This window comes from Trichechus manatus, unplaced genomic scaffold, assembly GCF_000243295.1.
Source record: "Trichechus manatus latirostris isolate Lorelei unplaced genomic scaffold, TriManLat1.0 scaffold00042, whole genome shotgun sequence".
Taxonomy (NCBI): domain Eukaryota; kingdom Metazoa; phylum Chordata; class Mammalia; order Sirenia; family Trichechidae; genus Trichechus; species Trichechus manatus.
The window spans coordinates 13,283,279-13,307,483 of NW_004443978.1; the positions used below are offsets into that span (position 1 = coordinate 13,283,279).

General features: G+C 39.5%; 1 protein-coding gene across 1 annotated transcript in view; it reads right to left on the reverse strand.

Moving 5' to 3' along the window:
• MACROD2 (mono-ADP ribosylhydrolase 2) overlaps window positions 1-24,205 on the reverse strand; it is a 2,703,848-nt gene that overhangs the window by 293,822 nt on the left and 2,385,821 nt on the right. The window contains exon 9 of the mRNA XM_023731427.1: window positions 8,153-8,234. Within this exon, the coding sequence (XP_023587195.1) occupies window positions 8,153-8,234 (82 nt within the window). The remainder of the gene's footprint in view (window positions 1-8,152; window positions 8,235-24,205) is intronic.

A 24,205-nucleotide genomic window follows, 5' to 3' on the forward strand; every position in this document is an offset into this window, starting at 1 on the left:
GCTTCTTGGATGGCCAGCTTTTCATCTTTCATGATATTGGGGAAGTTTTCTGTCAGCAGTTCTTCAATGATCTTCTCTGTGTTTTCTGTTTTCTCCCTGTCTGGAACTCACAAATTTTTGCTTTTGATTGTGTCCCACATAATTCTTAGGGTCTCTTCATTTTCCTTCATTCTTTTTTTCTGAGTTTTCCTCAAACAGAGTTGTATCCAAGTGTGTCTTCAATTCCGCTGATCTTGTCTTCCACTGTTTCAAACCTCCTCCTCAGCCCTTCTATGACACTGTCCATTTCTGAAATCTTGTTGTTTATCTTTTGGATTTCTAGTTGTGGTTTTTGTATGATTTCTAGTTGTGAATTTATTTTGGCATTTTGCTCCTGCATTATTTTCCTGAATTCTTCCATTTTTTGTGTGTATTTTCCATGAATTTGTCTGCCTTTTCCATAAATTTGTCTGTATTTTTCTTATTTTTGTCTGTTTTTTGCTTCAAGTCTTGGATAATTCTGAGTATTAGAGATTTGAATTCCCTATCAGATAGTTCTAGTCCCTTTTCTTCTACTTGAAAGTCATCTGGTGTTTTATTTTGGATGCCTACTGGAACAATTTTGTCCTGTTTTTGTAAATATTTTGATATTGTCTGCTGTCTTTGGGGCGTTCAGTAGTTATTTTTCTTGTTTATTGATTGTAGATTTGTTTGTTTCGTACCTTTTCTTTTTTAATTTGGCTATGTCTGAGCAGGCAGGCTGTGTGTTCTTTTTGTTTGCTTGTCTGTGGGCACAATACTTTTTGCCTGCTTCTCCAATTGGCAGGGTCAGTTGCTCAGATATGGTAAAGCAGGGCAGGTCTAGCTGAAGAAGAGTTGCTGGGATGGGTTTTTTGTGACACTTACTACAGCCACCAGGTAGGGCTGGTAATCAGTGCAGGCAGGTTCCAGTAGGCCCTGCTTGTGCAGCTTGGTGGTGTGATGTTAAGCACACAGTGCAGGTAGGCAGGATGGAGGGGGGAGATTGTGACACGTGGAACTAAGATGGGTATGGGAGAGAGGAGAGAGGAACAGGAGCCAAAAACATACAAACAAACAAAAAAGAATGCTAGGGGAGCTTTCCTTTGGAGTGGAGAGATGACAGACTATGAAATGGAGAAAAAAAAAAAAGGCGCAGAATAAGAAAAAAAGAAAAGAAAAGAAAAATGAATAAATAAAAATTGGAAAGAAAAAAGAAAAGCTCCCAGGGATCCCACTGGTGTGGCTATGAAGTCTGGGGAAGTTGTTCCCAGGCGTTGAAGTACAGCCTGGGTAGAAGGTGTAGAGGTGTCACTCAGCATCAGGTATTCAGGGGACAGGAAGAGAAGGAAGGTATAGAGAGACGAGAAACTGAGTAATGAAGAAAGACAAAAAGGGAAAAAGAGGGAAAAGATAACAAAACAAATTAAAAAAAAAGAACCCCCCCCCCAAAAAAAGCAGGAAAAAGAAAAACACGAAGAAAGAAATGCTCTCAAGGATCCCTCTGCACTTCTGTGCAAACTGAGGGGGTAGGTCCCAGGCCATGCAGTACTGCCTGGCTAGAACAGGCTCCCAATTAGAGAAAAGAAAAAGAAAACAAACAAAAAAAGCCCCGGGATCCCAACAGAGTGGCAGCACGGACTGGGAGGCAGTTTTACATTCAAGCAGAATTTCACACCCTTTCAGGTAGAAGCAAAGATGGTGCACAGAGCCAAGTATTTGAGTGAAAGGAGGGGGAGGTGGTGAGAGGCAAGGAAGAAATCAAAAGAAGCAGAAAAAAGCAACACCAGCAGCTAACAAATGGCACTCAGGGAGTTGGCCAGTGTGGGCAGTTGGAATCCAAGCAGCCGGTGCTTCCCGGCCAAGAGACTGTGGCCAGGGAAGCAGAGGAGGCCGAGTGGGGATGAAGAAGGGCAGGGGGGTGGGAAAGCATGTATCACTGTTTACCAGTTGTTCTGTCTCCTGCTGGAAGCTCCGTGAAACTGCTTTCTTGTACCCCCATTCACTGGTCTCTGATAAGAGTACAAGATGGAGGATCTGTGCTACGTTAGCTGATAGGGGACCTCTGCATATACCTCTCCTTGCTCTCTGTTCTCTGTCAGTTTCTTATTCCATTTGGTGCTTGGCTGAGTTCTTTACCTCTTCTGATGTTTAGCATTTCAGGATTGCTGTTTTCTCTGTCTGGCTTAGTTTTTTGAATCTTTGCTGTGGAGGGATGGTGTGGTGCTTCTGCCTAGAGTGCCATGTTGCTGGAAGTCCACCTTTTAGCATTTTTATAAGGCTTTTTATTTTACCTGGTGCATGATAAAAAAACAAAACTAACCCGTTGCTGCCATGTCTATTCTGACTCATTGCAACCTTGTAAAACAGAATGGAACTGAGCCATAGATACCACCAAAATATTAGCAGGGTCAGTTTGGCTCATTATTTTGCTATGTCTATCAAGAAGAGAGGGACAATTTCAGCCATTTTTCTATTAGATTTTTTAAAAATAGTTTTTGAGCTACACTCTTGAATGTGAATGGAATTTTCTTTCTATATCATACCTTCCTCTTACAGGTGGGTGAACGGTTTGGGACGAGCATATCTGTATCCTGGAATTCATTTTCTTATCAGTTTTCTTAGCTAGTAACTATTTCAAATACATATTAATTATATTTAACTATAGGTAAATTGACACAAGTTTTGTGTAAAAGCTATATCAATATCCTAGTGGGAAAAATTGACAGGGTTAAAAAATACAGAGAACGATGGATACATTTTTCAGTCATATGTGTTTTCATTGTGAATGAGTCAGTTGAGCTTGGATACTACTGGAGGATTGAAAATTTCTGAAATTCCAACATCTTTTTGAGCTCACAAGAGAATTTTACCAACTAATAGTCAATGATAAGAGTGAAAAGTATTCACTATAGAAGCAATTAAACTTATTTGTTTGAGGTATGCAGAGAGAATATTTGGTGATTTTGTTCTTCCTTCTTCTGTATATTAGCCTGTACCTCCACACTTATTCATTAGATACATAAACCTATGTAACATTTGATCATATTTTCTGAGATTATTACAATAGAGACGTGGACGGCAATAGATGAGTGATGCCAGGAGTGGGCTGGGTCTCGGTGAACCAGGCAGTGGTGGGGGCACATAGCTGACAGAAACCAACACATAGAAATCTGGAGGTACAGAGTCAATGCAGAGAGTGCAAACCCTAGACTAGGCAAGGGTCATGAATCCAAGTAGCCATGGGCCAGGCTGAGGGCATAGGATACAAATCCAGCTAGACTGTACCCGTACCCATACCCGTTGCCATCAAGTTGATTCTGACTCATAGTGACCCTATAGCACAGAGTAGAACTGCCCAGTGGGGTTTCCAAGGAGCCCCTGGAGGATTCAAACTGCTGACTTTTTGGTTAGCAGACATAGCTCTTAACCACTATGCCACCAGAGTTTCCATCCAGCTAGACAGCAGGTAGAATACTTTGATATAAATCCAATCCAAAGGAAAAGGCTGCCTCGGTGGCACGAATAGTAAGAGAGAGGTGGTTACAGTAGGCCAGGGCTTGTCATCCCCTGCAGTATTCATATTTGTGGCTGGGTAATTCTTTTTTGGATTGCCATGAGTTTAAGTTGACCTGACGGCAACTGGTTGGAGGGAATTGGTTGTTCAGTGGCTGAATTCTCACCTCACATGTGGGAGACCCGGGTTTGATTCCCAGCCAATGCACTTCAAGTGCAGCCATCACTCGTCTGTCAGTGGAAGCTTGGCATGTTGCTATGATGCAGGTTTCAGAGGAGCTTCCACACTAAGATAGACTAGGAATAAAGGCCTGGAGATCTACTTCTGAAAAATCAGCCAGTGAAAACCCTATGCATCGCAATGGTCCAATCCACAACTGATCATGGGAATGATGCAAGACGAGGCAGCAGTTTGTTCCATTGTGCATGAGGTCGCCATGAGTTGGAGGGTCTGAATCAACGGCAGCTAATAGCAACAACAACAAATTATTTGTTATGTGGGCTATCCTGTGCATTGTCAGCATCCTTGGCCTCTACTCACTAGATGTACTCCCAGCTGTGAAAACCAAAAATGTCTCCAGACATTGGTAATGTAGCCTCTGCAGCAAAGGCACCTCTAGTTGAGAACCACTACAGTAGAAAAATGCAGACTTTCCCTAAAGTGGGGGGGGGGGGTGGTGGTCAGTTAACCAGGACATCTCTCAAGCTTCCAACATAAAGATTCTTTACTTTAGCTAAAAAACTGTAAATTCTATATCGTTACTATGAGGAAAATTAATATTCCTAAAGCCTCTATTAGGACTTAAACTCTAATAAAAAAAATTGACTTCCATATGACAGATCAGGAATTCTAGAATATACCCATTTTTTACAATAAAAACTGCACGCAACTAATCCTATGCATTGAATATTCAAGCCTTTTATGTAAAGAACAAATAGAGTTCCGAGTTGAATCATACAAACATTATTTGCTGCAGGCCATGTAACAGTGAACTGTAACTATAAATTATTTGCAACCAAAATATATGGTAATTCCATAAAGCTGCCACACTTTACTTCCAAATAATACATCTGGGAGGAAAAAGTCAAATGTGCTTCACTCCACAGCAAGATATAAAACTGTTGAAAAAATATTTGCTGGTTTCTGTCCTTTTGTACTGCATTTCTATGACTGGCATTTTTCCATCTTCTTCCATGACCATGCCGGAAGGCCTGCTCACCTTTAGGTAAGACAACCAGGCTGCCAGAATAATTTAGATGGAACCTGATTTTGGGATCCATGATAAAGTACCAATTCAACCCTATTAGAAAATATTTCATGAGGACATTTACAGGATATAAGAAGAAAGAGAAGTACGGCAGCTTCCAAAATTGATGGGCAGACAATGGAATTAGGATCAGGGCATTCTCAGTGGTCTGGAGGCATCCTGGAAGTTGACTCCAGCCTTCTCTGAAGACACTGAGAAAACCAACCTATTATTGCTTGTGGAATGACAGGTGCTGTGCTCAATTTTAAAATATTGCTCAGTTGCTTCGTACCTGTATGCATCATTTCCTCAAGTATGCCTCATTTTCCACACATAAAACAACAGGGTTAATAGTGCCTAGCTTTGTAGAGTTACCATGAAAATTAACTGGTTTAACTCATGTAAAGAAATGAATGATATGTCTGGCTGACAGCAAGCAATCCATAAATGTTAGCTATTATTCCTATTATTAATACTAGGGAGTCATTATGCATATGTCATCTATTTTCCCATATATTTAGTCTCAGATTCCCAATTATATTTTTAAAAAATGTTTACTATGTTTATATATAATGGTATATATGCTAATATGTTTAGCAATAATATTTAATATGAAAATAACTTTTTCATTTTTCTAAACTACTGTCATTATTGCATTGGGAAGGGTTATGAACACTATTTAAAAGTACTTTGAGTAAGTCAGACTGAGGAATATTTGCCAGTTAGGAAAATTGTATTCCAATCAAAGATGATCTGGTTATGAATTAACCATTATCTGAATTACTGACAGATAATTTATATCACCTATATTAGCAGTCACACATTCCATTAGGGATCAACTTTGTTTTATATTTAATATTTACAATTTTCAAATGGCTAGTGCCTCAAATCTGCTGCAAAAGACCTCTTTAAAGTGTTAAAAAGTGAAGATGCCATGGCATTTTCAATCTTCTCATATGCATGTGAATGCCGGACAATGAATAAGGAAGACCAAAGAAGAATTGATGCCTTTGAATTACGATGTTGGCAAAGAATATTGAATATACCATGGACTTCCAGAAGAATGAACAAATCTGTCTTGGAAGAAGTATTGCCAGAATGCTCATTAGAAGTGGGGATGGAGAGACTTCATCTCACATACTTTGGACATGTGATCATGAGGGACTAGTCCTTGGAGAAGGACATCATGCTTGCTAAGGTAGAGAGGGTCAGCGTAAGAGAGGAAGACCCTCAATGAGATGTATTGACACAGTGGCTGCAAAGATGGGCTCAAGCATAGCAAAGATTTTGAGAATGACACGGGACTGGGCAGTGTTTCGTTCTGTTGTACACAGGGTTGCTATTAGTCAGAAATAACGTGATGGCACCTAACAACAACAACAGTGCCTCAATATTGCAGAAGTATGCCACAATTTTGGAGATTTTAAAATTTAGTTTAAAATATACTTACTATTTTAAATATGCCCTGGAAATAATTTCATGAGCAGGGGATGCTTCTTAAAGCACTAACATGAAACTAAGGATGTACCGAGATGCATTTTTTGTTTTATTCAGAGCAGCAATTCTTTAAATACTGATTTATTTGCATAGTTATTAATAGATTCTCAATCACAAAAACTATCCTTTTTTTTTAATTTGTAGTATGAGTTTTAGCTTTTCATCATTGCAAATACCTACTGATGGATAGATTTGCTTTAATATCAATGGATCATAATTATGAAGTTATTTTTTATCATATGTTAGAGTGAAAACAAGTTTTTATTTTAGAAGACAGGAAAATGAATATGACGTGATCATTTCAAAACATCTCAGGGAATATAAAATCTTATAAATTATGCTGAGATGTTGACAAGATAGAGAATATTTACATCACATATAGTAGCGTATCATGTTCTTTTACATGATGAACAATTCCTTTGAAGAAGGCTTAAAAATACATGCACCAATCTGCTCACTGGGATTATAAAGACAACCAAGAGAAAGGATGGGACAAGGAGATGAAGCAAACCAACAAAATCTCTGACTTATTGCTGGATATTTATCAAATTCAGCTCATCTCAACTACTTATTAAATAGCTTTCATGAGCTTTACACTCTGCAAAACAGAGTTGCTTAAAAAGTGAAGAAAGGTGTAAGAGAGGGAGAGAAAAAGGGTGAACAGAAGAAAATGACCATGACCACCATCCCTTTCTTCACTGTCACATGGGAGTCTTTAAAATTTACAAGCTCATATCCTAGTTAACGAAATACTGTAAAAGTCCAAAATTCAAGGTACTTAGAAGATTTACGTTTCAACTACAAAATTAGCAAGAAGGACTTCAAATACCCAGAAGAACTCAGGCCATTTTGAAAACCAGCACAGTACTGAATATCTCCAGAAGTAGCTCCATCTGTTTTGGCAGCTACCTGTGTCCTACTCTGATCAGCTGGCAGGGTGTCCTCTTTATTATGTGACTATGTTAAGGGGTGAATGTGTACCAGTAGTCCTTCATTCACCCCTTTCCACATGCCAGAGTCACCCGTTACACGAAAAGCCACTTCCAATGGAGATGCAAACCTTTAAAATGAAGCTGTCAGAAAAATTGGCACCAACCATGCTCATACTGGCTTAAAATTTCTCGGAAGCAGTTCTTAGCATGGCAAAGGAAAGCACTTCTGGCACTATGACTTTAATGGCACCATAAAAAATAACAAGGCATTAAACAAGCCTCAGCCTTATGGGGCTGGAAGGGGGACAGTGGGCAGAAATATTCAAAGTACCAAATTCAGCTAATGGTACATGTAATCGATGTAAATTAATTACTCAAATATCTATTGTCTTTAATAACTCTGAGGTTTCTCTTACATTCTAAAAAGAAGTCATTCACACTGAGAAAAGGTGAATGACTACTGGTCTCAGACTGCTTTAGAAAGGGCTGCTATCTTTCTTGCAAATTTTGGGGAAAAAATTAGTGGGACGGGGTGGAATGTAGGAACAATTTGAACTCGAACTACAAATATACGAGGGATCCTCACAATTTCCAACAAGGTGGTTAACATGGTCGATGTAGGTGCAAGGACTGGAAAATTTACAAGTGCAGGGAAAGAATCACAGATCATGAAATTTAGAGCTGGAAGAATCTTTAGCAGTAATTTGGTCCAGTCCCTCACTTTTGATGTGGGGAAGTGAGGCCCCAGAGATGAACTCACTTGTCCAAGGCAACACAGTGACTTGATGAAGTCTATAGCCTGGATTTCCTGTCGCCTCCTTCTATTCATTAAAACTATGACACTAGTTGCCAGGGGTGACTGATATGTGCAAATCAGATTTGTAACAGCCTTTAATAGAAATATAAATGATGCTTTTGCTTTTCCACTCCCTAATTCCAAAGGAAACAAATCGTTTCACTCACCTACAGGGAAAAACTCGTTCATTTTCTTTTTGTAGATTTTGAAGTCGACTTCTAAGAAGACGCAGAAGATGATCCGATCCACCTAGAAGCAAACAAGAGACACTCAAAATGAAAGGAAATACCTTCCCAAAACATGGTCTTGGAGCAAAAACAAATGGGAATGTCTCCTACAGATTTTTGGTGCTGTACTACTAACTATATCAGAGCACTGAGTGACGTTCAAGGTTGGGGGGGGGGTTGGGGGGCGCGCACGCATGTGCACACAAGCGAGCTCTTTATGTAGATAAGTCCATGTGCTTTTGGGTGAAAAGATGTTGTGTAAATCAAATAAGAAATAATAAATGACAATAAACCACTCTGAAGCAAGCTATAAATAAAATCTGATATTCAGACAGGATACCTAGATTTTATGTCGTATAAAACAGCCACAAGAGACATGTACAGCAGAATGACAATAAAATATGTCAGTAAACAAAAAGCTCTTTGTCCTACCCTTGTTAGACAAATTTATCAAACCTGTTAGTATTTTAACATAGCCTGAAAAGCTTCCGTGCGGTTTAATTTGCATGAAGTCACTTGCTTTTAGCTTAATATACTTAGAAATGCAGCAGAAATAAAATTAGTTGACAATGCCACGAGGTCAATATAACATTTAATTTGGTGGATACTGTTCAATAAGTAAATGGCACCTCTAAAGTGAAATGTATGTGCGGTCCCCTTTATAGATTTCGGGAGAGCTTCTGCACGTTAAGAGTTCTTTGAAACATTCAGAGAGTAATCTGGTGGACAGAGGAGAGAGATGGCGTATATATAATAGCTCACAAGTATCTGATATTAAATCAGTGATTCGGTTTCATGTGCTGAAGATAAACACCCCTTTAGTTTCTTTATTTTAACAATGTACAAAAAGTTAAAAATTACTCAGATAGTCTATCGAACAGTGACTGGAAAACTGAATAGAACATCAAAGGAGGCATGCAAGGGAATAGGCACAGGGTAGGACAAGAAAGAATCCAAATGGACATCTTAAATCTAACCCCTCAGCTCTCCCACCATGTAGAGAACAGATCTACACTAGCCAAGTCCAGTAGTTCTCTGTAGGCGAGAAGATCTACAGGGGGTCGGGGGCAGGCTGGGTCACAACGAAGCCCTGGAGCTCCCTGATGGAAGCCATGGGATGTAGCTCCCCTAATGCCCAGAACCAGTCTAGACCCTATCCAGGGTAGACCGCCTCCTGGGCAATCGCTGGACTTCTGCAGTATAATCACCAAAGGTCACGCAGCCACATCAGTGACCTCATAGGATGGATTATAGGAGAAAGCACCTGGCCTTCAGAAATGGAGAGACTGTGGTGCAAATAACCATATTTTCTTTTTCCCTATATTCATTTCAGTCTCTGGTGTCCAGTCTGGTCTGTATATCATTAACATTTTCTACAAATGCAAAAACTGTGACCATCAACTCACTCTCCAGGTGAACTAAAACTTTAGTTGAATGAATAACTAACTCTATCTGTGCAATACACAGTGCACATCTCCACCTTTCTGATGGTATGTTTGTGTCCTGTTGCTAAAGCTCAAAATCCTAACACAGTGATAGAAAAAAGCTACAAAAGGACTCACACTCTATGACACCATTTAAATATTTTTTAAAACATAAAATGCAACGGTGTAGGGATTTATTCATAAGTACTGACATACAGAAACATACATAGGAACGTCACACATGAACTTCAAGACAATGATTATTCCTGGGGAGGGAGGGGAGGTAAAGGGATAGGCAGGTAGGGCTTTTACTGAATAGTCAATATTTTATTTATATAGAAAGAAAAGAGATTTAAGAAAAATCTGACGAACAGCTAATAGCTACTAAGTATATGTGTAGGTATGTGGGTATCATTATTTTCTATACTTTCCTGTATATTTGAGATCCTTCATAATTAAAAGTCCTGAAGTTCCTTGTGTTCAGTCTTATTACTTTCCTTTAGACACACTCTACTCTGCAGCTATGTTGAGCTACCTGTAGTTTCCAAACACCCTAATTATTCTCATTTCCATACCTATGTTGACTTTTTTTCTAGGACTCAAATAGATTATTTATAATGCCACCTAACTGAGATCAAAAATAAAAATAAAAAAAATTGGCTCAAGGCAGATCTAAGAACACCAAGCTGAACAATCTTATTATTAACCATTTGTCACTATTTCTGAAGGTCATTTAAAAAAAAATCATGTTCCTTGTGTGTGAATGTGTGTGTGTGTGTGTTAGTGGTAGTGCTATCCACTGCTCTTAAGTGCACTTGTAAACACCACACAGACCATAAATAGATTTTTTAAATATTGCAAGGGATTATAATTCACTGTTTCACACTTTAGGCTCTGTTACCATGGAAATGGTATGGGTCCAAAATTCAGCAGCCTAATTTATTTTCCCAGAGAATAGATGGATGATGAAGGTGAAGCATTTTTATTTTAAAATAATTGAGTGGCCCAGTTCCCTGCTCTCACCCTTAGGCATGAAAACATCTTGGAAGCAAGTTGAATCTAAGAATTTACTTTATTCACCAAGTACTTATTATATATGTATATGTATTTTTATGTGTGTACAAACATATTTTATGGGGTTATTGTTGAATAAGAGCTCATTTAGTTGGCATACTGTGTGTTTATAAATTCTTCATGGGTGTTGATCACTGCTTATGACAGACTGTGTTCTCCAAGATGGCGTGCAACAAGATCTCCCGTCTCCCAGGCTCTTCTTACAATGTGACATTTTTACTCTTCTCATAGAGATGTAGAATCCATATTTCCTCCTCTTAAATCTGGGAGGATCTGCGAGTACGGTAGAAATGATGATATGTGACTTCTGAGACCACATCATAAAAGGTAATAACAGTTTCTGCTTGTTCCTCTGGCGATGCTCACTCACGGTACTCAATTGTCATGCCACGAGGAAGCAGACCACTTGGAGAAGCCATTTGTGAGTGCTCTGGACAACAACCCAAGGTGAAGTCCAGATATGTGAGTAAGTAGCCTTCATATGATTTCAGTTTCTGGTTTTGAGCTACACGAGTTGATGCCGCCTGGAGCAGAGGTAAGCCATTCCTGCTGAACCCTGCCCAAACTGCAGATTCATGAGCCAAACACAGAAAGAGATAACTAGAATGTTTATATTCTTCCACCTTCTTCCTAACACCATCTTTGAGAATCTCTTGCTCTTTTCCAGCTATCTAGTACTTGACCCCTGCTGAAAAGTTCAGACCAAATGAAACAAGTAGAAGTCACTATGGGAGGACAAGAAGAATATAGGAAGTCTAATTTTTACATGGTTGAGAGATTGGAAATCTGACTTGTGCTCAGAAGGAAGGGCCCAAGGGATCCATTCTAGCCCCAGATAAATTTCACAAGAATCTACAAGAATATACTCTCTATTGAGGCCAAGCAGCGAGGTTTCAGTGTTTGTTTGTTTGTTTTTCCCTAATGTTAGCCAATATTATTCTTGAAATACTAGATCCATTCATTTATTCATTGGATATTAAGTGAGTACCTTCGATGTATTGGGTCTTGCCCATGTGCCATTCTTTCATAAGAACTCTTGAATCCAGAAACATTGAGCAATCTGTCCAAGGCCAAGTAATTAATCTGTGTCAGAAAATTGAGTGTCTAAACTTCATATCCAGCATTCTTTCTGTGATACTACCCCGATGGAAACTCATGGGATTGAATTCTAAACCTGTCGCTAACTCTGTGACATTGGGCAAGTCATCTTCTCTTTGGATTCCAATTCTCACATCTTTATGAAGAAAAGACTGAAGTATATCATCTCTATAGTCTCTTCTTTTTCTGTAACTCAGTTATATTCTATTTCTGTAGTGGTTTTATGCTGTGTTAAACTTAGTTAGGCTGGAAAACAATTCCTTCTCCCACCCACCAATGATTCTGGGTTAGGGTTGGCCACAGAGAAATTTGCATGAGATTTGGAAGATAGAAGTGCAACTGTAGCCTTTGAGCGAGGAAGGTGGGTGCAGGGCTCTAGGCTCCAGGAAGGTCAGGCTCCTTGTTGCTCTTCTGCTGGCTCATCAGGATGTGGGGAAAGAGCTGGGCCCACAGCTTTTCCAGCTTCTGCTGCTTCTCCTGTTTCAGGTTCTCTGAGTTCTGGGCCAGGCACATGTGCAACTCTGCAGCAAAGGGCACCAGCTCCTTCTTCAGGCACCACACAGCTTTGGCGTTCGATGCAGTTAAAGGCAGATGCAGGTTTTGCCCCTACAGGCTCCAGTTTGCCCTTATAGGTTCTGTTTTCCTTTGCTCTCTCCCACTTTGCACCCAGCCTGTTTCTTGACACCCTGTCCTACTGGTATACAGCTACACAGGTCTTGTCAGTTGTGGAGGCAAGAGCCTCCTATAGACTTTTTGACTAGCTCCATGTCATGCGCCCAGATTGGGGGCTTTTTTCTGCTCAGCCAACCATCCCCTTCTGGATATTTACTTCCCCAGCTTTCCCACAATTGTATAAAATATAACCCCTAAAATAAATCCCTTATTTGATATTACTCACAGGGATCTGCTTCCCTAATAAAACCCAAACTGATGTAATTTTTAGTATAATTTCATTGACTATGATGACGAGGAACACAATGGAGTGAAAATATATTAACAATGTTTCTTTTTAGAGGTATATAACCTGTCAGGAGTACTCAAGTACCAGTTATCTCCTTCAAAACGATATCTTCTCTGTGAACTTTCTAGAATGTGCATCCATTCTTTTGTAATTGAAGCAAATTTTATACTTAAAACGATTCTCTGTCTCTCTCTCTCTCTTTTGGTAACCACGTTGTCAACAAACTCAGATGAATCCCAAATCTAAAGCATAATACAAAGTGCAACATTAATATTTTTAGGAACTAACATCTTGTCTGTAATTCTCAGTACACTTGAAACTATAACTTTATGGAAAATCGGGTCATGTTTGTGACGGTTAAGACTGTGTGGCAACTTGGCTGGGCCATGATTCTCAGTGTTTATATATGATTACTTCCATGATTGAATTGGCTGTGAGTAGCTAATCAGATGAAAGGGAGTTTCCTTGGGGGTCTGGCCTGCATCTGAATATAAGCAGATGTTCTGGCTTTTGCTCACTCTGGATCTGGATCCTGCAGCTGCCTCCTGTCATCTCACCTCCGGTTCTTGGAACTTGAGCTATCAGCTTATCTACCAAACTTGGGACTCGTCGATCTTCACATCCTGTGAGCGGAGACCTGCTCTCTGATCTGCCGATCTTGGGTTCGCCAGCCCTTGCGGCTATGTAAATCAGGAGAAACTTTGTGGTCTTGCCTACCAATCTTGGAATTCATCGACCTTCACAGCCTGGGGAGCCCTGTTCTCCGACCTGCTGATCTCGGGCTTGCCAGCTTCTGCAGCTGCATGAATTGGGAGAGGCCTCTACCCTGATCCATGGACTTGGGACATTCTAGCCTCTACAGTCACGTGAGCTGTTTCCTTGATATAAACCTGTCTATATATGTATTTATACACCTTACCAGTTTTGCATCTCTAGAGAACCCAGCCTAAGACAATGTTCAGCTTTGTATTTCCAGTCTGTCGCATAGGTCCTGACACATAATAGGAGCTCTGCAAATATTTGTAGAGTAAATGACGAAGCAAACAGACTTGATAAAATGTAGATATAGGGCAGATATTTTTCAAGGGTGTTTAGTTATAAAATCCATAAGTAACTTCTTTAGGATGTAGACTTTCTTTTATGTTTGCCATAAGACCTGAGAACAGAATTACAGAAGAGCCCAGATGCTTTTGCAAAGTTGAAAAGTTCCTTATAAAGGTCATGAGTCACTAACTGTCAACAGCATCATCTTATCCAACAATACTATATTGAGTACAATGACTCCTCCATTCAGTACTGATGTTGTTACATAACATGTTATTAGTTTCACAATAGCAGTAATGGTGCCCTGAAAACTAGGATGTATTAAAAAGATGAAAGCTTTATAAAGAAATAATACCAAGCATTAGTAAGGATGTGAATTAACCAGAACTTTCACATAGTGTTTTTAGGAGTAAAAAGTGGTACAACTACTTTGGAAAATTATTTGGCAGTGTCTACTAAATTAACTGAACATCTGTATACCATTCGACCCAGTAATTTTACTCCTAAGTAGATATGCAGCAGAATGTGCCCATATGTTCACCAAAAGACACATACCAGAATGTTCTTAGCACTGCTATTTACAATATGCCCAAATTGGAAGCTATGCAAATACCCATAAATGGCAGAATAGATAAATAAATTATGATGTATTCATATAATGGAATACTACACAACAATGAAAATGGAAAATTTACAAGCATACATAGCAATATACATGAATTTCATAAACATAATGTTAAGTGAAATAATCCAGGCAAAAAAGAATACACTGGATGATTCCATTTCTAATAAGTTCAAAAACTTCATAGAAGTAGATAAAATCACATACGGCATTAGAAGTTAGTATAGTAATTACTCTGGGGAGAGGATTGGTGTAAACGGGCCTAGGGGAGCACTTGGGATGCTGGTTTCTTGATTAATCTCGGAGCTGTTTCCATGGATGTTTTCAATTTGTGAAAATTCATTGATCCATGTACTTAGGCTTTGTGTCCTTTTCTGTATGTATATTATACTTTAATAAGATTTAATAAAAGATTTAATAAAATCTATGTTCATTGACCTAGAGGTCAAAAAGTCCTTTAAAAGCTGACCTTCTAAAGGCAATCTCTGTATATATTCTAACTGTATATTCCCAACTGTATATGACACCAACTATAGCTCACTCCTCAAAGCATAAAGGAGTAGTTACAGATGTATTTCTTTCACCAAGATATCCATCCATTTACAGTTGGGGGTTTTATGTTCCTTAAACATAATGACATAAATTATATTAATCTTTTTCAGTATGATGTCTATGGCCCCTGAAGATAGCTGCACAGTGAAGCAGGTTTGGAATATCTGCAGCCGACCTCCAGTTTTCACAGCTACCTGTCATAGGGCAGCTGACACAGCCAAGATTATCTTGTGTTCAGTGGTACAGGGAGAATGAATGGATTCTGATGAATGGAATTTGCTTCCTCAGTGACAAACAGCAAACATGGAGATCTGATGTGCATGCAAATACTGCTTTAAGTAAGGACTGATGGAGGACAATTCTGTGCAAATAAAGCCTGATGGGCAACTGGGCTGAAGTCCACCCTTCCAGAAAGGTAAACCAAAAGGCTTGCCAGTGCAGGCTTTGATATTGGGGTATTTTCATAAAACAGTGGCTTCTTCTAATAAGTGAAATAAATTTCAAAACTTAAGTATTAAATTTCTATAAAGGCAGATTTTGACAGAGGAGAATGACCAGGACAATGCGAGCTGCTTGATGCTATGAATAAATCAAAGTTAAATAGTATAACAAAGAGATAATATCCCTACCAATTAATTGAAGAACAAGAACAAGAAGTCAGAAAGCCAAGGTCCTATTCCCGCCTCTCTCACCAAGTGGAGTAAAGGAAAGGGAGAGCTGTCACCCCTTCCCCTAGTGTATTAGTTTTTAATTGTTGCATAACAAATCACAACAAACTTAGTGGTTTAAGAAAACAAAAACATATTATCTCAGAGTTTGTGTAGGTCACAAGTCCAGGCACAACATAGTTGAGTTCTCTGCTAAAAGCCTTGAAAACCACAATCAAGGTGTCTGACTGCAGTTCTCATCTGATGCTCAGGGTCGTCTTCCAAGTAAATTCTTGTGGCAAAACTTAGTTCTTTGCTAGTGTAGGACTGAGGTCCTCATGTCCTTGCTGGCTATCAGTTGGAGCTGCTCTCATCTCTTAGAGGCCTCCTGCATTCCTTACCATGTGTCCCCCTCCATCTTTAAGACATCAGAGGTATGTCAAAGCCTTGTGCTTTGAATCCCTGACTTCCTTCATCTCTGACCTTTAGACCCAGATTTAAAGGGCAAAGTGGTTAAGAGCTTGGCTGCTAACTAAAAGGTCAGCAGTTGGAATCTACCAGCTGCTCTTTGGAAACTCTATGGGGCTGTTCTACTCTGTCTTGTAGGGTCACTATGAGTCAGAATCAACTCGACAGAAATGCATTTTTTTTTTTTCTTTTTAGTTTTTGTGATTATGTCAGGCCTACCTACATAATATCCTTATTTTAATGCCAACTGATTTGGGACCTTAATTACATCTGCAAAATCCCTTCTGAGCAGAACCTAGATTAGTGTTTGATTTAATAACAGAAAAGGTAGTGAATTTGGGGGGCCAGTTTAGAATTCTGCATGCAAGATTTCGCCATAATCATTACATGAAATACTCTGTGTAAACTGCTTGGCAAAAGGCCTGACATACAGCGACTACTCAATTAACATTAGCTATTTATGCCTCAGAAACCTTGGTGGCGTAGTGGTTAAAAGCTATGGCTGCTAACCAAAAGGTCGGCAGTTCAAATCCACCAGGTGCTCCTTGGAAACCCTATGGGGCAGTTCTACTCTGTCCTGTAGGGTCACTACGAGTCGGAAATGGGTTTTTTTTTTTTTTTTTTTTTAAATTTATGCCTTAAGGTATTATTCCTAAGGTGCCTGAAACACCTGCACAGTGCCTAGCACACTAAACGTGCTTAATCAGTGTTCACTTGGTAAATCCTCTATTTCTACCGTGATGTTTTAAACCAGGTCAAGGAGAGACCCGAGCCAGTTTGAGAACATCAGGGGCACTTTCTCTGCTGGTACTCTCAAAGGCCACTTTCCAGTTTCAGTTTTGCTAAGCAAGTCTATCTTAAAGGAAACACTTACAAAAATGGTAAGCAGTTCTTTTTTTTTTTTTTGTCTGCCGTCCCTTGGTGGTGCAAATGATTAACATACTCAGATGCTAACCAAGAGTTTGGGGGTGTGAGTCCACCAGAGGAATCTTGGAAGAAACATCTGGCAATCTACTTCCAAAAAATCATCCACTGAAAACTCTACGGAGCACGGTTCCACTCTGAGCTACATGAGTTGGAGTCGACTTGAAGGCAATTGTCTTTTTCTGGGGAGTGGGCGGGGATTCTGATCTTATCAGCCAATAAGAGAAAGGAAGACCGAGGAAGATCACAGTTGGGCAGCAGTAATGATGGAAACGAATTCACCAGACCCTACAGAAGTCTCTGTTCTGATATTTTATTATCCTCGTCAAGTGTCTCTGAATATCATTAAGTATGTGCATACTTGTGAACTCCACTACAGAGGCTAGTATTCAATCCTCAAATTGTAGAACGGAAAAATTTTTCTTGCCACATTTCCAGAGATGTTTGGATGAGTTGGAGGACATTTAAAACCCACAAACACTTAAAGGGCACTTTTGCATTTTGAAATTGCTTCAGCGTGCATCAAAGGCATTCTTTACTTGGGGGAGCTTTTTGTAGTCCCAGTTCATCTGTCATTACTCCATGGCAGTACAATTCAGAGTCTTCTTGTTTTGTTTTGATAGATTGCTCTTTTTGACTTATATTCAGCTCTCTAAGAAAAAATGGCTGAGTTATTTTGATTTTGAGCTAGAGGCTCTTTCGTACAAGTTAATTTCCAAGCCTGCCTCGTATTGATCAAAATGGACACCCTCACAAATAACACATCTGTCGCGGTCCTTGAAGCTGTTCCATATGCTTAGCATAGAACAGACTCCTGTACACACAAGGGCTTAGTGCCTGCAATTCTCAGTTCTAGAATGGCAAGCATATCCTCCCCTTGTAACTAAGAAAATGTTCCTGGGACATACTGGAAGGAAATTCCAATCAAAGATAAGACAGGTGTTATTGTTCCTTTTTAATGATTGAACAGGATGCTGTGGTGTGCCTCTCCTCTCTGACCATTCCCTTCAGGACGTTCAGTTTCTGGAGATGCTGGCAGCTGACAGCTCTAAGAAGTCCTTCTTAGGGATTATCTTCTGATAAAGAGAGCTACCTCACCTATGTTGACACTCTTCCCAAAGTCAGCTTGCAACCAATGACTGAGTGATGCAGAAGTCCACAGGCCCAGCCCCTTCTCTCAATTTGACGCAACCCTGAAGGGCCATTTCAACTCCAGGGCTCCTTGTGGGATCAGTCTAAACCTTTGCTGTGACTGTATCACAGTTCAACTTCTCCATCTTCCCAATCCTGCTTCCCTCGTCCAGCCCCCTGTCACCCCAAAAACCAAACCAAACCCACTGCCAGGGGTCGATTCCAACTCATAGCAACCCTGTACGACAGAGTAGAACTTGCCCCATAGAGTTTCCAAGGCTGTAAATCTTTGTGGAAGCAGACTGCCACATCTTTCTCCACTCTATGGGAGAAACTCATATTGGATTAGGACGCACCCTACTCCAGTATGAACTCGTATTAACTGATAACATCTTCAAAGAGCCTGTTTCCAAATAAGGTCACTGACGTTAATAGGTACTAAAACCCAAAAAAACCAAACCCGTTGCCGTTGAGTCGATTCCAACTCATGGTGACCCTATAGGACAGAGTAGAACTGCCCCATAGGGTTTCCAAGGAGCAGCTGGTGGATTCCAACTGCTGACTTTTTGGTTAACAGCTGTAGCTCTTAACCACTACACCACCAGGGTTTCCAAACAGGTACTAGGGGTTAGGATTTCAATATATCTTTTGTGAGGCACAGCTTAATCCATAACAGATGAGAAACTTGATCTATGGGCAAGTGCGCAGTAACAACCACCAGAAGTCAGGGTAAGTATGTCTTAACATGGCTGAAGCTGCGCAGAGCTGAGACACATCTCTACAGATATATTTCTTTTACTAATGTCGGGTGTATCTTTCTGGATAAGAATAATGGATTTCTTTTTGTGTGAGAGATGAATTACTTAGATGGGTTTTAACACATCCCTCCGAGGGAAAGTAAGTCCACAAGTTCTAGAGATGTGACCGACATTGAGGCGCCCTGTTCCTATTCCCCTCAGCTTTTAGTACTTTTTTGTAAGTCAGAAAACAGTCAAGCATCTGCTTTTCTTTGTCTGAGGACTTTCTTGGTGCTAGGAGGCTCTGACCAAACATCTAGCAATCTGGGAGTACGGAGAATGAATGCCTCCCACCCAGCAGCCCTCAGCCAACGACTGGGAGAAGTCGATGTTTAAATATCTCAGTTCCATCACCCCGGGTGGGAAAACACAGAGTTCCCCAGGGGGATAAACTTGTGGCTGTCCAGAGTGAGGTAACTCTCTTGATTGCATACTCTGTATTGCGTTCTTCGCTTCCCGAGTCCCCTACTTTACCCCCAAATAAACTACTTGCACTCTTATCTGCTTTTGGAGAGATCTCAACCAAGGATCGAGAAGAAAGCTGATAGAATACAAACATAATCTCTCACCATTCAGCCAATTCAGGCTAATTTAAGAAAAACGAGCTTCTAACTCTGTGAAGGGTAGAGGCTTCCTTCCCGTATTTTGCTATCACTGGCATGGTGTCCTCAGTACCCTTAAACTGAGAAGACATTGCCAAGATTAGATCTTTTGACTCAAAGTTCTTTTTTACAATCTAGTCTGTGACATGAAATTACCCTTTCAATGATGGAGCTATTGTTTTTCAAGACACTCATGCAGTGCTTGTGCCAACTGAACTGCAACCTTCTGCTGTGTATTTTATACTCTTTCTGAGCACACTCTGTTTCCTTTGTCTTTTCTTTGATTAAGAACATCTGCAAAGTGGTTCTGATACAAAAGTTAGTAATTACTCTTTCCTTTTTTTGGTCACAGTATTGGAAAATTCAAGGAAGAATTCTCATTCATTGCTGCTCATGAGGTTCCCCATGGAGGATAGTGCTTTATAAAGCCAACGAATCATGACCTTAAAAAAACACCATCCTTGGGAGAAATAAAAAATATCTCCTCAAAAAGTGAAGGCTATGCCAGGTCATAAGATGGCTCTGAAGCCTAGTCACCGTATTCAAAGGAATGGGAGCCCAGCATAGTACTTTGCAAACTGTCCCTTCTCATTTTCTCAAAGTTAACATTAGCATCTGACACTCATGCAGATGCCATTTACAGTTCAAAGGAAGCTCATTAACATATCTTCTGAAAGAGCATTTCATGAAGACAAAAGCTGTTTTTCTCTGGCTGGTGTCCCTCCTACTCCTGCAAGAAAGAATCTTTTTGTTGTAAAGGCAAACCCCAGAAGAACAATCTTCCTTGAGTAATTTTCCATGGGTTCATGTCTCATACAATATAAAGCAGCAAACCAAATTGTGTCCAATCAGAAATACTCCCTGAGACTAAGAGGCAGCAGTGGTGTGTGTGTGTGCGTGTGTGTGTGTGTGTGTGTGTGTGTGTGTGTGTGTGTGGAGGGGGCGGGGTACTGTGCAATGTGTTGCAATGTGTTGCAATGTGGATAAAAGAGAAAAGCGAAGAAAAGAAGCATTTCACCTGTGTCTCTTTTCTTAGCTTTGTGCTTCTTCATCCTTTCTGTTGTGCTTTTTTCATCCTCTGTCTCCTCCAGCATTCACTATCTTTTCCAAACTGTTGATGTTTTATTTTTATCTACTTGTGGTTATTTCCTATTAACTCTTTCTTTAAATGCCATATAGAGGAACATTAATTTCCTGGGGGAGAAACACTGGCTTTTACTTTAGTTGCCTTTCCACCTAGTAATCAATATAGCCAACTGGAGAGTATAGAGAAAGGGCCCAGTTGTCCCACTCCACCGGACAGGCAGGCTCTGAATGACCCACATATCACAACTCCCTGGCTTGTTCTCAGGAATCCCAAAAAGAAAGGCCATTTGAGAAAGCAGATAGAAATGCTGACTCCCAGCTCTCTCTTTGGAGGAAGTAGCTTTAATTCTCCTCCCTCTGACACTCTGGGATATGTCCGTCCTTCACTCCATCTTTCAAAACCCACATTGCCATCACCTGGTTAGATTTAAGCAATGCTGGTCTCTACTTCACATTTTGAAAAATGAACTCACTACTTCAATGGTCTTAACGGTTACGTGCTTTTCAAATGTGTACTACAGAACACTCCCGAGGGTTGGTAAATTTCCTTCAGGGACTAGGGATGGTGCTCAAAATTCTATTTAATTTTAGGTTTTCTCATAGTGTTTTCTTTAATGCACTGTATGAAATGTTGATGCTTGCATGTATATAAAAGCAATGTTTCTCCTCCAACTCTTTACTGATCCACTATGAAGACGGACTCTGCTTGTACAGCATCTTCAAGTCTATATCCTTCATGAGTGCTGAAATCCCATCCCAGTCAGAAAAGCAAGAGTAATTACACAGAACCATATGCTGACATATTGGTACATTTGCATGATACAGGATAGAGACAGATAGTTAAAAATAATCAAAACTCAATGAAATTTGAACATAAGATTTATCCTGAGAAGATATTCCATATGCATATAAACCCAAAACCCATTGCTGTTGAGTCGATTCTGACTCATTGAGACCCTATAGAACAGAGGAGAACTGCTCCATAGGGTTTCCAAGGAGCCACTGCTGGATTCGAACTGCTGACCTTTTGATTAGCATCCTGAGCTCTTAACCACTGTGCAATAAAAAGAAGAAGAGGGAAAAATATAGAAGATCAACCACTGGCTAATCTTAACATGATTGATTGAGCCCTGCCCTCCCCCTTTTACTGAGTTCAACTGGTATCATGTCACAAGATGGTCTCTGCCCCTCCACCCAGCCATGTCTTTTGAAATTCTAATTTGGTAAGCTTGGCTTCAAACAGGAAAGAAAGGATCTGCAACTTGGGGTGAAAGAAAAGTTGTTGACAGATTAATTTTGGACAGGAATTTCTTTAAAGTGACTTTTGGTTTTGTGAGTAAGAAAACTCCCCAAATCAAAGCAAGATATCTGATATAAATTCCTCTCTTTGACATTAAATAGATAGATCTCAATACATAAAGATATTTAAACTTCTAAAAGTGAGTCTTGTTCAGATACTACAATCTCAAGGTATAATTCAGTCCTCCAAACTCTACATTTTAAATCAAAATCCATTATGAATATCAAAATATTCTTGGGGGAAAGGAAGGGAAAAGAAAGGAACTAACAGTTGCAGCATAGTCTATGCTAGACTCCGATATATGTGGTTTCGTATGTAAACTTAGATCATCCTGAACACTACCCTGTGAAATAAATATTATTAACTTACTTTTTCAGTGAGACAGTCTTTTTTTTCTTTTGAAACAAAAATAAACAATTAACACAATAACTCCATAAGAATAACCAAGCAAACAAAAACAACATCAAGGGAAAAGAAGACAAGATTAGATCATAGAAACCTCAATTTCATGTCATCCATTTTTTTGGCTGGGACATAGGAAAAAAAAAAAGAACAGTAGCAGTCAGGAACCCACTAAAATTATGTGTAATAGATGGTACTAGAATGTCAGCTTTCTGAAAATAGCTAGCAGATGTCCCACCCAGTATCCTGAGTCTCGTTATGTAACTTCTACCACTGTAATTCCTTAAAAATCTATTTTCTGTTGTTCAGACTGGATTCTGCTCCAGCATCTGGGATGCTAAATACTGCAGTGGCTGTTTCCAGATTTTCAGTTGATGTTTCCAATGTCAATTACAGGTCAAAATTTAAGGGGAGTCAAAATAAAGAAACTTTGTTTGCATTTTCATCAGGAAAATAGTGTTTTATTTGTATCTGTGCTGTTTCCAATACTGTTCCAACCAACCATCCTTCAGCAGCATAGGAAGTGCCCAAATTAGAAAGATGTGCAAACGTAATGGGTATATTGGCCCAATTTAGAATAACTAATCCATGCTTGGAAACCCTGGTGGCATAGCGGTTAAAAGCTATGGCTGCTAACCAAAAGGTTGGCAGTTCAAATCCACTGGATGCTGCTTGGAAACTCTACGGGGCAGTTCTACTTTGTCCTATAGGGTCGCTATAAGTAGGAATCTACTCAACAGCAACGAGTTTGGTTTTTTTGGTTATTCCATAGCTTAGAGAGACACATTTCTAAAATAACATTGCCAGAAGTCCATACTAAACTTTCTACCTAAAGTATGCATTTGTTCCATTCACTTAACTTGATGATTTGTTTATTAAAAATGAGCAATCTTTTTATGATATAATTTTGGTTGAGGAGGAAAAGCCAAAATTTAATTATGTGAATAGATATAAAAAGTGTTTGGGAAGACCCATTGATGATGTGTTCATTGAAAACCTAAAAGATTAATTTAACTTCTGAGTTGTAAAATATGAACACACATTCTGGGGAACAAATTATTTAACGTGCACTTAAGTTTTGAGTTAAATCTTTGGGAAACTGGATGTGGAGAAGCCACATATTTTTCAACCATGTTGAGGTCCATGTTTAGAATATTCCTCATTTATAGAGAATTATACTGGGTTTTTGCTTGAAGCCTAGGGTCCCACTACTATCTTATAGGTTTACCATATGGTCCAATCATTGCAGCAGTCTATGTGTTTTCTATCTCTGTCAACAACTCTGACCTTTAGCTCTCCTTCTCATTAACCACTGAGTGTGAAATAGTTAATAGCACCTCTCTAGATTGCAAACATCATAGGCTTACACAAGACTTGCTATGGTATTCTTGATTCTGCTTGGTGGTGGGAAGACCATTTTTTCCCTTTGGTGCCCAAAGGAAATTACTGTGTTCTGCCAAAGAAGACTAAAACCATTGCCTTCCGCAGGGAAAATGCAGTGCACCAAAATAAAGGTCAAGGTGCTCAGATTAGAGAAAACCACTGCTGCATCAAGTAAACAAATTTGTATGAATGCCTCTATTTTGCAGAATATACTATCGGGGGCACACTAATGTAGAAATCGACTGAAAAAAGTTGATCAAAGCAAACTAACAAAAGTCTGTGACATCCCAGGCAGTCCGGTGTGGGATAAAACCAGTGAGGGAGTCAATGAGATTACTTCATGATAGTTACTGTCAAGTAGTCTAGAATGCTGAGAATTCTTTTATTTATTTATTTATTTATTTTTATTGTACTTTAGGTGAAGGTTTACAGAACAAATAGTTTCTCACTAAACAGTCAGTACACATATTGTTTTATG